We start from the raw sequence: 15074 nt of genomic DNA on the forward strand, positions 1-15074 counted from the left end.
AAGGACCCTTTGCGAAGTCCCGCCAACTTTGTGTTTTCGCGAGAGCGTAATCCACGGTTTTCCGCTCGACGGAGGCTCGCACGTGCAAACACCGTCGTCGACGGATTTTCCCTCCGGTAAATAGACGGTGGCTTCGCGTGTCATCGGGATTTTTATATACAGTGCTTGCCCCCGAGTTACGTGATTAAGAGATAAATCTGAGGCATTAGGGTTTTGGTGCGCATCGCAAAAGTCAGGTCGTCGATACGTCGGTCGAATTTCGAATGGGAAATTGTCATGTGATGTAATATTTGCAAATGCTTTTACGAGTTTCATATGTGTCTATACCGTAAAAGTGTCTCGTCTAATTAACATCTATGTAAGTACGTTAGGTACGTAATGGAATAAATGTGTGTATTTGAATTATAGCGCGCGCGACTCGTCCAGTCACGAATATCAGGTGTCTTTTTACCATAAATATTTTTCTTACTTTTATATACATATGCATTTTTATTATTATATTTACATTTTACTTCTTATTGCTAAGAAATTCCAAATGGAATTTTCAATCGGGGCAAGATTACTCGAATGAGAAATTTGACTCCGAGAAAGCGTAACAGATTTTGCGTTAAAAACCTCGACGCTCTCCGGTTTGAGGACCGAACAAAATTAAGTACACTATTTTCTTAACTTCATCTCTATTGTGGCGTGGAAAATAAAAATCCGGGAGACGCGAAGAACTGGACGTGCAGCGTCTGGTCAGTGTGGGAAAACCAGTTTAATTTCACGGGGCGTTTGGCAAACGTAAAACTCTCGGATTATCCCCGACGTCTTTCTTCAGTATCTCATCGCAATTATTGCGCCGAGAGAAAGAAGAGGAGGAAACCCGAGCGGAATGCGCGGGCTAATTGTGGTATAAGCTTGTTTAAATATTAAATTGTGGTTACTCAGAGGAGGAAAAGGTCCCTTATTACACGATATATAAATTTTACGCGAGCGTAAAATTCCGCGTACTTCCTTTCAGACTACGCACCTTCTACAGCCTCATATTTCGCCGCGCTGAAATGTCGGAGAATACGCGTGTAAATCTGCTTATGAATATTCGGTTCTGAACGTGTACGCAGGAAGTAAGAATCTAATCTTGTGCCGCGACGGATACAATCGGTTAAGGAAGACCATTACTGTTACGAGCCAACCGGGGGAAAGGAAGCCCACGCGACTTTTCGCCAGTGGGGTGGCTAAACGTGACCGTACCTTCGCCAGGTGCGTTAAAGTTTCATTGCGCATTTTCGCATTTGTGTTAACGAAAGACAGAGAGAGAGAGAGAGAGAGAGATAGAGAAGGGGAGAAAGAGAGAGGGCGAAAAACGGACATTACGAGTTCGAGACTCTCGATGAAATTTAACGAGTAGTTTTGGCAATCGGCCCCGCGAATAACAACGGGCGATGCGTATCGCCGCGAGCGTGCGAGACGCGTGCGGCGGAACGAGGCGACGATAAATCAGCACGCGGGTGACGTTATACGAGAACCGATGCTGTAAGTCCACGGTGGATTTTGCATTCGTACTTGGAGCGGAAATTTATGCGCTCTCGGCTTCTCTCTCTCTCTCTCTCTCTCTCTCTCCGCGCGATGCTGTACGCCGCAGTGTCCGCCCTCGATTGTAAAGAACCCGATTCCGCCGCGCCGGGGGTTGACGCCAGCCGAGATCTGTCGCGCGCGAAAGAGAGAAAGAGGATTTCGCGCGTACGACTTGCTTTCCGATCGACCGATCGCACCGTATCGATAATGTGAACCGTCCCCGTGTGTACGGACTGAAAGTTAAATTAATCCTCCGGTGGAAACAAAGGCGCGTGGAAATAATGTCCCGCGCGTCAACACTCGACGACTCAATTTCCCCGTAATACTTGTAGAAGCGTATCTTTCCGCTTGCATAGTTAATTGCACGCCTCGACCGTCCCGCGTTTGACAGGAGCGAGGAGAATGGGCGAATCGTGCGTTACGGAATACTCTCGCGAGTGCAACGAGCGTCATTGGAATCTGTCGATAAAATTTATGAGCTAAAATAGGAAGTAACTCGTACGAAAGGCGCGGGGTCGTTTCAATTATACTCGGGAGAGTCATGAAAGTTTTACGAGTAAATGTCTCGTTGTTCGTATCACGATGCGATAAAAGGGGGAGGGGGAGAGAGAGAAAACTGCAACAAGACATTAACACTTTTTTTTAATGGTTAGCAGTTTCTACGGTTAGGTGGAAAGTAACGATAAAACTTTTCGATAAAGATAAAAATTGCACCGTTGTTCTCTCCACCGACGATTAAAAAAAAAAGCGCGAGATCTGGGAAATAAAACTTGGCAGCTAATTACATTAACTCTAACAATTAATTCACTTTAGAGTTATTAAAAAAGATAAAAGACGAAGTTGCTTGATAGTGTCCGATTATATTGATAATATATGAAACATTACATGTAAATGTTATTTCATTATGTGACACTGCGCAGAAGTTATTAAGCGGACCGCAATATCTCACATTATGCAACAATATTAATCATTTTATGTTCATATTGAAAGCGATATTACGTTTGCGTCAACATTATTAAAATTAATATATTGCATCAATCATATCAATCGTATATTAAAGCCGCTTTAATTACATTTGAGAAGAGAACTGTACAACCTGTGGAAAGGACGGAAATAAGAAGCTTCTGTTTATTCTCTCTGATTTCTATTTAAAATTTAGAGATGGATGAAAATGTTAAAAAATTCCAAGATATCTTGTTCCTTTATTTTCGTTGAGCAATCGGCGCGCAAATAGTTATCAATAATGCTACGTAATGCCACGGAGTCCGTTGTCCCAGAATTGGCAGAAAATAAACGCGTAACTTAATCCTCCGTGATATTTGCAGTCAATTTCCGTTGATGAAAAATCTAGGCACGAATTCGCGCTCCACGTTTCCCGCAAGCCATTGGAAATTAAAAGTTCTGCCATAAATTTAATTTAAAAGCAAATAGATAACGAACAACCTTATTGAGCTTGGAGTCAAGTTATTTTATGCATGAAAAATATATCTACGAGAGGCACCTTGAATTATGGCAGAACTAAATGAATTATGGATTAGAAAAATGAGACTGACCGTACGTGAGCCGATGCGGCCGGCACTTTCGAACTTGTGATATAAATTGGCCAAACCATTTCCACGAGTTAGCCGATGACACGAATTTCGCTATCAGCCCGGCGTATCGCGCCGAAATGCAAAATAAATGCGTCATAATGACACGTAACAATCTAAATTGTATTATCTCGTATAATTTTGTGACACGTAGCGGATACGGCGTTTAATGGATCTCCTTTATTAAGTTAAGAATGGCGTTGTTGGTAAAAAACAGTTTGCGAGGAGTCGCCGCGCGCATCATCTTACATCCCCGACGTTACAATTCAATAAAGTCTAGATAGCTGCCGGCCTATTTCACCGTCGACTACCAAGCTTTTCCGTCATGCAAAAAGGTGTTATTGAATTTACCGGCCAGCGGGGTAAAAATACCATGCCATCACGTGACAAGATTCGATTACAGTTCCACGTTAATTAACGTGTGTCAATTAACGGCGTCACGAATTAAACTGCGAGGCATCTTAATCGATACCGCTTATTAATTTCATTTCGCTCTTACCGGAAAACATCCTCGAATGAATGCATATATCGGGGCTCTTGCAGCTCAAGGGATTAAAAAGGTAATTTCACTTGCGGACTCTGATCTAGAAATACTGACTGCCGACATTTAAATAATGTCGAATATTCCCCCTTGACATTTTCGATAACAAAGATCGACTCTACGTTTTACGTGAGGCAATATGTGTCCGCCACTGTCCGCCCATTCTGGGATATCCGCGCTCCCGCACGAGGGCTGATTTATTTGTAATACTGTCGTGACCAACATTGCTTCGTTCGTGTCCCTCATCGTCGCTTTATTCGCCGGTTCTCGCGTAAACTCGGATCGGCTTTACTCGCCGGAATGACCATTAGGTATGTCGCTCTTTCCCCTTGTCCACGCGATTTCGAGGCACTTTACCGATTGTATCGGTTTAATTAAACAATATCTGCGACGTAGCGTCGATTCGCTTATTTATCTAGTCGACTTGCCGACTTGGTGTTTTCAGCTTGTTGTTTGTTAATCGACGAATTTTTAGAATTTTTTAAGCGTACGTTTCCAATACGAAGCTTCGTTGGAGCAAGCGTACACGGAAAACAAATGCTCTTGAATTAAAATAATAAAATTGCCTGACTTAAACGTCAACGTCACAAGCTGCCACAAACATATGTAAATAATTCATTCAATTGTGTTTGCTAAGGATTTTAATTTTAAGCATTGAACTAAATATCCAGATTACTTAGACAACTATCTAATGCTTTTCATTCATTAATACTGACGTTGTTTCAACCAGTTTATTTCAATTACACTGATTACAACATCATTTCTTGCCCGTGTAGAGTCTAGCGGGACTATTTCGCCCACACTGAGAAAAACGCTTTGATTGTATCAACAAGACATGTATGATAGAATGTATTTTAGCTAAACCAAACAGAATTTCTAGTTAACACGATACGGCTCGATATTTCATAACCAGAAATTTGCTAGACTTCACTACACATCTGGTAAATCCTAAAGGAATTCTGATTCGTCCATTTTCTAACAGACGATTGGTTGGATCTATCAGATTTTTTTTTCAGTGCAGCAAAGAAAAATTCGGATAAAAAATGGTCAAGATAGAGAGAAGCTTTTCAATTTTCAAGGTAGAGGGAGGCTTTACGAGTCAATGGGGCTTTTTAGGCTCTTTGGCTTTTTGCCTTGAAATCTTTTTATCCAATTTTTTTAACTGAGCCTAATAGCTTCGCTCAACAGAGAAATTTTTTCATTTGAGCGAGATCGATTTAGGGATGGACCCATTCAAATTTAAATGCTTAACATTTAAATACGTCATATCTCGTTTACGAGCCTCGTTGTGTCAGAGCAAGTCTGAGCGCTGTGAATCGGTTAAATGAAGAAAATGCGATTTGGCAGGTGCAACTCGGAGCTATTCGGGTCTCTCTCGCGAGTTAGGCATCCATGGCATTCCCGATTTTATGAAGTATATTACAGTGTTATTGGGAACAGACCTGGGGACCGTGTCGAAGTTACAAAGTTCGAGCGCATAACGTGAGGAACATTGTACCCCGTATGGAGGCTGAACGATTCAGTTTCAACGACCGCGTTCTTTACCGCGCGCAGACAGAAGCCGATTACAATAGCGCGTGTAGCGAAGAGCGGAATCCCCGCCTCAAGAAGACTCTACACCAGGGTGTCAAAGTCACGACCTGGTGAAAGAAGAGGGAAGGGAGAGTCGCGAGCTTTGAGAGGGCACGTCGGCCATCGCGAGAGAACACCGTCGTCTTCACGCGGCTTCACCTGACGCTCGGATTTGCATTCACGCGTTCATCCGACGGAGCGACTCGTCAAATTGAAACCGACTGACGCGACGACTCGACGAGCAATTTCTCCGCCCGAATTCCCGAATTCGATCGATGAATTTGCGATGCTGTGCGACAGAACGTCGCGACTCGAAACGGACCGCAATTAAATCGTTTTACGGCGTGTAATTGCGCGCGGGCGAGATACTATGCCGAGGACGCAATAAGATCGAAGCATGAGACTCGTCGTGTCGATGATCGTCGCCTGGCTAATGGCATCGGCGACGCCGGGCGCGTGCGACGCCGAGGACGCGGACGATGATTACCCGTCGCTCGCGGACGGCGAGGGCAGCTACGAGTACGCCAACGGGACGAATTGCACCAACGACTACTGCATCTCGGACGAGGACTACCTCGACCTGATGATGCAGCACATATCCCCGAAATTCTCCTACTGGGTGCTGATCGCCATGCACAGCGTCGTCTTCGTGGTCGGCCTGATCGGCAACGCGCTCGTCTGCATGGCCGTCTACCGCAATCACTCGATGCGCACCGTCACCAATTATTTCATCGTCAACCTGGCGGTGGCCGATCTCCTCGTCCTGCTCATCTGCCTGCCGCCGTCGGTCCTCTGGGACGTCACGGAGACCTGGTTCCTCGGATTGAAACTCTGCAAGGCCGTGCCGTACCTGCAGGTAAGCCTCCTTGATCCCGTTAACAATCGCCGAGGCCTTCCGGTCCCCGATTGTCTAATTGTCGAATTCCAGCCGAAGCGGTTCGCTTCATACGTATTGTTGTACACGCTCGGGAAAATCTTCACCATTCAAGATTCTCGTCTCACAATTGATCGCACTAATTGACACGAAAGTCTCATTGCATCTCATGATCCTAAGTTTCGTAATTCGACCGAACTCATTAAGGTCTGGTGTACCCCGATACCCGTTTTCGAGGAAAATTGGAGAGGTGCTCGGTTCAAGGCAAATTGCACTTTGTTCGCGGTTGGCAAGTCGAGATTATCCCCTTTCGGCGGTAGATTCTCGTACGGACTATTAGTACCTAGCCCGATAATTCGTGGATTTTAGATTGTCGCACCGCGCAACTGCACGAACAAACGAAACCGTCGAATTCATTCTAGTTTAAGCAAACGACAAAATCGCGTCTCCGTGTCGCGCTCTGTGTTATAAGTAGAGGTGTGACATTTTGATGTTATTATTGGGCATTTTTGCGCTTTGTTTTTCCAGATTTTGCGTTATTTTTTTAGCATTTTTTGCGTTTTGTTTTTCCTGATTTTGCGTTATTTTGACAATATTTTTGATAATGCCGTGGTCAGAGGTGGGCAGGGCTTCAATAAGACGTTTTAATGTCTTGATAGAACAATTTACGACACTTATTAACAAATTTATTCGCGCGATTCTTTTATTACTCGATAGCTTTGACGATTTAGGTAACTGCCGTGTATTCTATTATATTGTGACATACAATAATGGTATCTCCGTTTCGTCTCGAGGGGGCTGCTTTCAACCGATACCGAGAGTCGTATCGCACAACGACGTATTCTTCAACATTGTGTCTGAAGACTTTTAAAGACGATAACGGACTTAGACTCACGACCATAGACATATAAAAGATAGACTACTTATGAGGCAGTGGAACCCTAGGTGGGGGCATCCTCCTGAGGGAAAAGGACAACATGAATTTATTTGGGTATCTAAATAAATTGGTGTTGTCCTTTTCCCTCAGGAGGACATCCCCCACTACCTCATAAGCAGTCTATCTTTTATATGTCTATGCTCACGACCGAGATATCAAAAGGCGCGTCGTCCCAGATTTTTCACAATTTCGTCCCAAGACTTTTGAAGACGACGATAACGGGCTCCTTTAAACTATGCATATGGAAACTTCCTTATGGAAGCGATAAGGATCCGAGGGAAAAACTTGGCTCTGAACCGTCCGCTCGAGAAGGAACTTACGACTTAATCTCATTCCCTACATTGTCCGATTTAATATCCTCAGAGTATACATTTCGGGGACGCGGATCCTGCGGACATGCTGATTCGCACGTGATGTAACTAACTAAACCCGGGCGACGCTCGACACCGGCGGACCTAGAGCGACGCATTTTCCACGAGAACGGTTCCCTGTGATTTTTTGTCTTTTTTATTTTTTTTAATGGAAAAAGGGCCGATATTTCCGAATGCGACGCGGCCTTCTCGGAATTCACAATCGTCGCGATACGGAAGTCAGGTGGAATATATTTTCGCGAGCACCGTGACTTCCGCATGCTATTCTACTTCTGCGGCGATTCCGTCGGTCGCTGCGTTTGCCACGGAAGGTTAGAATTGAAAATTCTAAGGTGCAAACGTCGACACCAACCTCGAATACCGTAAGCGACGCGTTGTTGCAGACTAACAATAAGCGATCACACTTTATGCGTGATTTTTTCATTTTTCTTTTCTGTATAATCGAACTTGACCGCGTTCGTTAAAAAAAAAAATGCATCTTAAAAATCTTTATCGTCCCCTGGAAATACAAAATATATGAAAATGTGTTCTCCGTATGTGTCGCGCGAAGCATTTTGCATAAAGTCGAGTTGCGCTCCTCGACGTTTGTTTTTACACCGAAAATCTATATTTCGGCATCTCGCGGGGACTTTGTTTCAGCTGTACACTGGCAATCTCATTAGCATTTCAGCCCTTTAGCGAACTATAGTTACTGGCGAAGGCTGAATTACGCTTGCTGCATGTGTAATGTGGATCGTATTTAGACAATGGGGAATTCAACCGCAGAGAACGGTGGAATATACAGCATTCTTATCCACGAAAAAATATTAGCATTGCAATGTTATAATGAGTTTTAAAATTAATAAAATATCTCTGATACGAAAGATCGAGAAATGTAACGAGTTAACGTATTCGGAACTGTTACGCGTGAAACAGGCAGCGTTTAAAGCATTTTGACTAACCAGCAGTTGGGATAAATAGGCTTTCTACTGGCATCGCGTTTGTCCACTGCGAGCTAAATGAGCGGACATAAAAATTATCCGATGGGAAATTATATGTAATCTTGGTACGCTGTACACGTACACGATGTAGATTCACGCGGCAAACTTTATTTTCTGCTAGCACGCAAAGCTGGTGAATCGGTTTGCGTACAAAAAAATCCTCTTGACCTGAGGTTATATTTAACTTGATTGTCAATTGCGCTACTTTGCCTGTTCGTAAAAAAACCTTTTCAAAGGGTTACGCTAATGTTAATCCGTAGTTAATTCGGTCCGATCGTATACTTTGCGAGCTATCGCGATTGAATTCCTCCATAGGGATTTAATTCGATCGTGCACTCGAATTAAATCCAACGACTGATTGGCTTATTTGGAATATTTTACACTTTAATGACTGACTGATACCTGATTGATACTGTTATTAAAGAACGTAGTCCAATAATTAAAATCTTCGCCTTGTTATTGGACGGCGGTAGAACGTTACACAATGGCACAACGATTGAAACGAATTAATTCTCTCGTCGCGTTAAAATTTGTGAAATTGTCAATTTATGAAACACGATTTTTTCCCCAATTCGCAAGTAATAAATGTGTAATAATAAAAATTAAGAGCGGAAAAATTGAAAATAAATCTACAGCGACTATAACGTTAAGATTTAATAGAGAAATACGTAGTTACGGTAATTATGGAATACAGAAAAGTCCCCTATTATGAGATAGCAGGTTTTCAACATCAAAAATCAATCACGAATCTTTTCCCGCGACGATTACACGACCCAACAATCAATCGTCCCAAACAATGTTCACTCCAAGAGCAATAAGTTTACGCTGGAACGAACGGATAACGTCTATTAATTTAGCAGAAACCCCGCTATCTCGTATTAGAGAGCCTATCTCATAATAGGGGACTTTCGTCTATAATTTCCTTGAAAGCCACCTAAATAGATATTTACAGACCAAAGTTCGCTTATTACGTTGACGGGATGCGGGTATCAAAGATGCGGGAATAAATTAATGGGAGGCATCGTGGATACGACTTGTGTCGTATCTGACTGTACGCGATAGTTAGTTTCGCAGGCGTACGATAGATGGCCAGAGGAGTTACACGTATCTCGTGTTTAAGTTTTGAAGTGCAAGGTTTATAAGACGCCGGTGTCGAACAGGCCGAACAAAAAGGGTGCTCGCTACTTCTATAGCGCGTCGTGTCGGTCACGGCCGGCACGATGGGGTATGGCTATCAAGACATACCCAGTACGTAATTTTTGTGACCGCGAGGCTGTTGGCTGCCAATCAAGCACCGGCGCCTCCATACTTTTTCTTGCAGAGTTAAACGCTTCGACAAGTAGCGCACCGTTCCTTGAGGTGGTTATTTCGTAAAATCATTTATGTGAGAATTGTTTCAAATTTTTAGTTTATTCTTTACATTAATACGTGCAAAGTAAGACTAATTAAAATTAAAACTGACCGTCTCAAAGTTCTAAAAAACAATGTTAAAGTTTACTGTGTTGCACGAAATGTTACGTGTAAAACACATTAAAAATATCATTATCCGTAACAATATAATTCGCTGTAATATTATTACACGTGAAATATTATTTACACATATTAGTATGTGTTCAAATATTAATATTTGCGTTTGCAAACGCAAATAATGACATTTTTTTTTTAAGCTCACCGGTGAGTGAGATTCGTATGAGAAACAAATATGTTTTGAAGTAAAATAAAACGAAAAACTGGTAAAAAAATAAAATTATTGACCGTTCCGAATCAACATTATAAACAGTTAAAACTGAAAAATGGGAAGAATTATGTAGTAGACATGAGTGTAGTGTACGAGATGTGACAACGGGGCCTCAAACTACAATCTTTCGAATCTATTTTATATTATGTATTGATCGTAAGTGTATTCTTTAGAACAATATTGCATTGTAATAATTGAGTGGCTCCTGTCTGGAAGAAACTTTTGAGCATTACTGTCGCGCAACAACTACCTTAAATGTTTCGCACAATCTCGAACGGTTTTTCAAGCCGTATTGTTGTTCTAATGAAGTCAGCTGCTATACGGAAAGAAGAATCTAGAATAGTTTAATTCGCCTGTCAAAGTTTACTGCTGCACCAATAATTTGAGCGAACGCAATTAGATAATAATGTCAAAGTTAAACTTGATACGAGGAAAAATATGTAGAGAGAGTAAATTTTTAATATTGCAAACTCTCATGCGACAACTTTGGCGCTATTTACATAGTTTTAAGCAAATTAAATAAACAGGCGCGTACGTGCATGAAAAATTTATAAAATGTGCCGCTGGCTGAAACTTCTTAGAGGGAAAATTTTGCAAACCGCCGCTAAATTCCTTCGAGTTTACGCCATTTTGCGCATATGGAATGTATGTGCATATTAATACCCTGAATCGCGATATTGTATTCTGTCAAGTGAAACTAAACGTAGTATTGCAACTTTTTTTTTACGTAAAAACCAAATATATACATATTAATAGCTCTAAAAATTCTATTCCGCGATACTGTATTTAATTGAATATTGAATTAGGAGAGAGAGCGCGAGTTTTTTAATTGACGTAAATTGATGCCTTTTGAAAAATATCTATGATTGATGACACTAACGAGGAGAGGCTATCTTCATATAGGAAAATAATTCGGAGATACAAAATAATGTTTTTTTGTTCCGTTCTCTGGAAAATTAAATCAAATAAGTCGACGTTTTTTTCCCTCTATCTCAAAATGATAAAAGTACTATTTTAAAAAGGTAAAGAGATAATTTTGGTAGTTTTCAAATATTCGGAGGGATTTGCTGTTTTCAAAGACAACAGCAAGTAATTGAATTTTTAGTCATATTTTAAAAGTCATTATCGAAATGTTACACAACTTGCTGCAGTCTGATTAAAAGTTATTCAACGTCAACTCCAATTATCAAAGTTTTCAAGTCACATCTCGATTTTATTATCATTCTATTGCCTTTGTACGTCCCTCTTATCGCGTCTGTTCATCGTCAAAGTTGGTATTGTAAGTTCCAATATAAAAATCCGTTTCTCTCGAACTTTATACAAATATAGATTTCCATATATTTTTATTTACGATCTATTTTATTTGTAAAATATTTTGCCAACATGTCGAATCAGCAATAAAGAAAATATTTTATTTCAAGGATCACAATGCTTTTTATATTTTGATCTCGAGCTCACTAAAAATGCAATATAAGCTCCATAAACAATTGTTAACGGCTGTTATCGTTTTTGATTCAACTAATAATTTCGAACGCAATTAAAATATATGTACACGATATGTTACGATCTGTGACGTACGAATTTAAATGCAAATAGAATCACGCGTGATGTTAATATGGGGGGGGGGGGGCACGATGTATTAGAAGATATAGTATATACATTTGTATGCAAATAGAGCATACGTGATCACATAAAATTAGGTTGAAATGCAGGCAAAGATGTGGCGCGATGTTCGACAGCGTAATAAATGTTATTTCACCAATCCGTTACTTTTATACGCGGCAACGCGACATGAAATCGATGCGCGCCGTTTATCTTTTCATCTATGAACAAGTGGCGCAGTTTTGTGAACGCGTTATAAATGACGTATGTTCCACCGGCATATCGATTCTAGTGCAGAAAGAGTATCCTGATAATATCCCCCGCTGTTGCATATTCATAATTAGCACGGCGGTTCCCTCAAATGCTATATAAATGCAAATCCATTATACGTATGATATCGATCAATTAGATAACAAAGGGTAGAAATGTAAGTCAACGATAAGGCGCCTCCGAGAAACGATTCCTTGGTGTATACAAAAAAGAAAATTGCCACGTCACCGGTAATGAGTTCAACTTTAATTGTGAAATCATATATATATATATATTAATTACTTAATGATACAAATTATTTATACAAATTCATACTATTACTTCGAAAAGAATTTTCCAGAATTACAAGCATACGGGGTGTATAATAATTCACTGCAACGTGCATACGTTATGCTTACAATTAATGTAATTATGTAATTATGTAATATATCTGCGCAATTAAAGTTGAATACATTACGTGTGTCGTGACGAAAATAATTTCCCAAGCGGCGAAACACTCCACAAAATGCAGATTGTTTCTTCGCGCGAACTTCCCTTTGTTGCAGCTCGATCACTCGAGGTGCACGGGAAACTTTAACGAACGGCGGAATAATGTCTCAAGGCTGGCCGATAACGATTGGTTTACGGATATCTTGGAGCGTGTCGCGGCGATGCGTAACGCGCTAATTCGTTATGGCGATTCGCGAAAGAGCCCGCATGTTATTCGCGCGCTCGATTGCGGCCGGTCCCGATTAGACGAGTACGTGCCCGTACATGTAAATTCTATTTGTTATGGCCACTCACGCGGAATGCGCCTGCGGAATGCATTACGTCCTCCGGCGTGTCCAATAACGCGAGCGCGCTTCCCTAACTACGTGCGTTTCCACCTGGCCCCGGTTGCGCATTCCTTTAAAACAACAGCCCATTATTCTCGTCGCGCGGTTAATCCGCGCGAAAATGGATTAAGGGGATCCTAAAGCCGTCTGTTTTATCGACATTCTTTGTTAGAAATAATCTTTTAATTGGCTTTATAGAAATGCAAAACTCTTTTACGGAATTAAAGTACGCAGCAAAATCTAGACTATACGCTGGTCGACTTTATATCAAAAACAAAAAAAAATTAAAAAATTTTACTAATATCCGGTACACTTGACGACAATATTCGCTTGATGCAAGAATTGTACAATAAATATAAACAAAATGAGACCACCATACTCTAGGGGCAACATATAAGAACAATATCGTTCGATTTAGAACTAAGATTGATGGCCTGGAAAAACAGATTACTTCTACTAAACGCAAGTCCAGAAGAAGAGAAAAAGAACAGTATGGTACACCAGACTTTTTCTTTTTCCAGAGAGAGAGGGGATTTGAGAAGACTTTCTTTCTCCGTCTTACACCATCGTAAAAGAAAAGAATCGCGCCTGCGCAGTACTACACACAGGCGTGATTTTCCCTTGTCACGATGGTGAGACAGAGAAAGAAAGTCTTCTTAAATCTTCTCTGTCTCTCTCTTCACAAGCTTCAGCTTATTCAATGGGACGCTCAGTCTATATTTACTATGTCTATGGTGTTGACGGTGTTAGAATTCGATCCAAAATCTCGGTCTGAGCAATGTGTAGCTAGTAAAACTGCTACTCTTTCGTAAAAGTTGTAAATTGATTGCCTATAAATTTCGTCGGACCGAGAGTAGAACTTGGAATTTAAAAAAATGACGTTTTTAATCCCGTGTCCTATCTTATCGACACTGATTGAGTTCACCAGCGGCTTTAGAATCCCCTTAAAGACTCGTGAGAACGGTATTCTTCTCTCGTAAGTCCCAGTCTACAATAGATGATTTAAGCTCTAAGCTTTAAGAAATTGGCCAATCACGGTCAAGTACGAGTAGAATGCGCGACTGTGATTAGTCAATTTCTTAAGGCTTAGGGTTTAAATCTCTATTGTAGACTGGGACTTACGTGGCCCGAAAACATTTTACGACGACAACGCCGGCGAAACGCGCGACGCGGTGTAAAGTCCAATTTCGGACGAATCCGCGCGGGTGCCGCGACCCTCGTGGCTCGCATTATTGTGCGGAATACGCGACGTGGATAACGCGAGACTATATTAACACGTCCATTGTATCCCGCGTCAATCGACATACCGATCGTCAAACTCGTCGAGTCTACGTCGGCATCTGTCATGCTCGCGTCATTCGGCGCAGGGTATCCTCGCACGGAAAAAAACATTTAGCTGCTGTAGCTAAAACTTAGTTAAAATAGGGACAGCTAATATTTTTAGTTGTGATAGCTCAATATTTTGCTACGACAGCAAACGGTTTGCTGTTGTAAGTTTAAATTGTAAGTTTTAGCTACAGCAGCTAAATGTTTTTTTCCGTGCGCGCGTCGACGTAACGTTACGAATAAAAATCCCGGGGGATAATGCCCGCGGGAATCGGAACAAACGAACTTTGCAACCATTATTCCGCCCCATAGATCGAGAACGGAAACACCGCCGGCGAAAGCCGCCGTACGTCGTGTCATATCGATCCGATGTGCGCGCGATTCGAAAGCGAGCGAGCGAGCCGGCGATCGACCGACCGACCATTCGCGGCCAGATCGTGTTGATTAACGCTGTTGTAAATTATATTGGATGGTACACTGTAATTGCCATGAGTAAATTTTCGGCACTGAGGGTATCGCAAATACGCCGCGTTTTTAAGCCTTCCGCTTTAATCCTTGACGCAACCACGCGCGCAAGAGTTCGGCACATTTTTCGAAGAGCCGCCGTGGATCCTTCATCTCGACGTTTTGTCAACACTTTTGTTCAGAATAAGCGAACATATTTCGAAACACTTCAATTTGTTTTTTTCGTGTAGCGTAATGTCAAATTTTGATGTTGGTGATAAATCGTAAAAGAACCCAGGGTTGGGAAGTAACTCGTTACTTGTAACGAAGTTACAGTTACAGTTACTTCTTTTTGGTAACTCTAACTTAACTTCGTTACTTTTTCTACATCTGTAACTGTAACTTAACTCAGTTACATTTTTTCGATAACTAGTAACTAATTTAACAGTTACATTAAT

General features: G+C 41.5%; 1 protein-coding gene across 9 annotated transcripts in view; it reads left to right on the plus strand.

Annotated features, from left to right (window-relative positions):
• The first annotated feature begins 7 nt into the window (after positions 1 to 7).
• The window catches only part of LOC105561150 (orexin receptor type 2-like), a 48718-nt gene continuing 33651 nt past the window's right edge, over positions 8 to 15074 (plus strand). For 3 of the 9 annotated variants that reach the window (XR_001008881.1, XM_012010894.1, XM_012010887.1), the window contains exons 1-2: positions 132 to 358; positions 5035 to 6115. Coding sequence is in view for 8 of the 9 variants with exons in the window: in XM_012010894.1 (XP_011866284.1) it covers positions 5657 to 6115 (459 nt within the window). In the remaining variant the exon portion in view is untranslated. The other 6 variants (XM_012010889.1, XM_012010892.1, XM_012010890.1 and 3 more) reach the window with 6 other exon arrangements.

The sequence above is a fragment of the Vollenhovia emeryi genome, unplaced genomic scaffold (assembly GCF_000949405.1).
Source record: "Vollenhovia emeryi isolate VEMERY1.0 unplaced genomic scaffold, V.emery_V1.0 DF939210.1, whole genome shotgun sequence".
Taxonomy (NCBI): Eukaryota; Metazoa; Arthropoda; class Insecta; order Hymenoptera; family Formicidae; genus Vollenhovia; species Vollenhovia emeryi.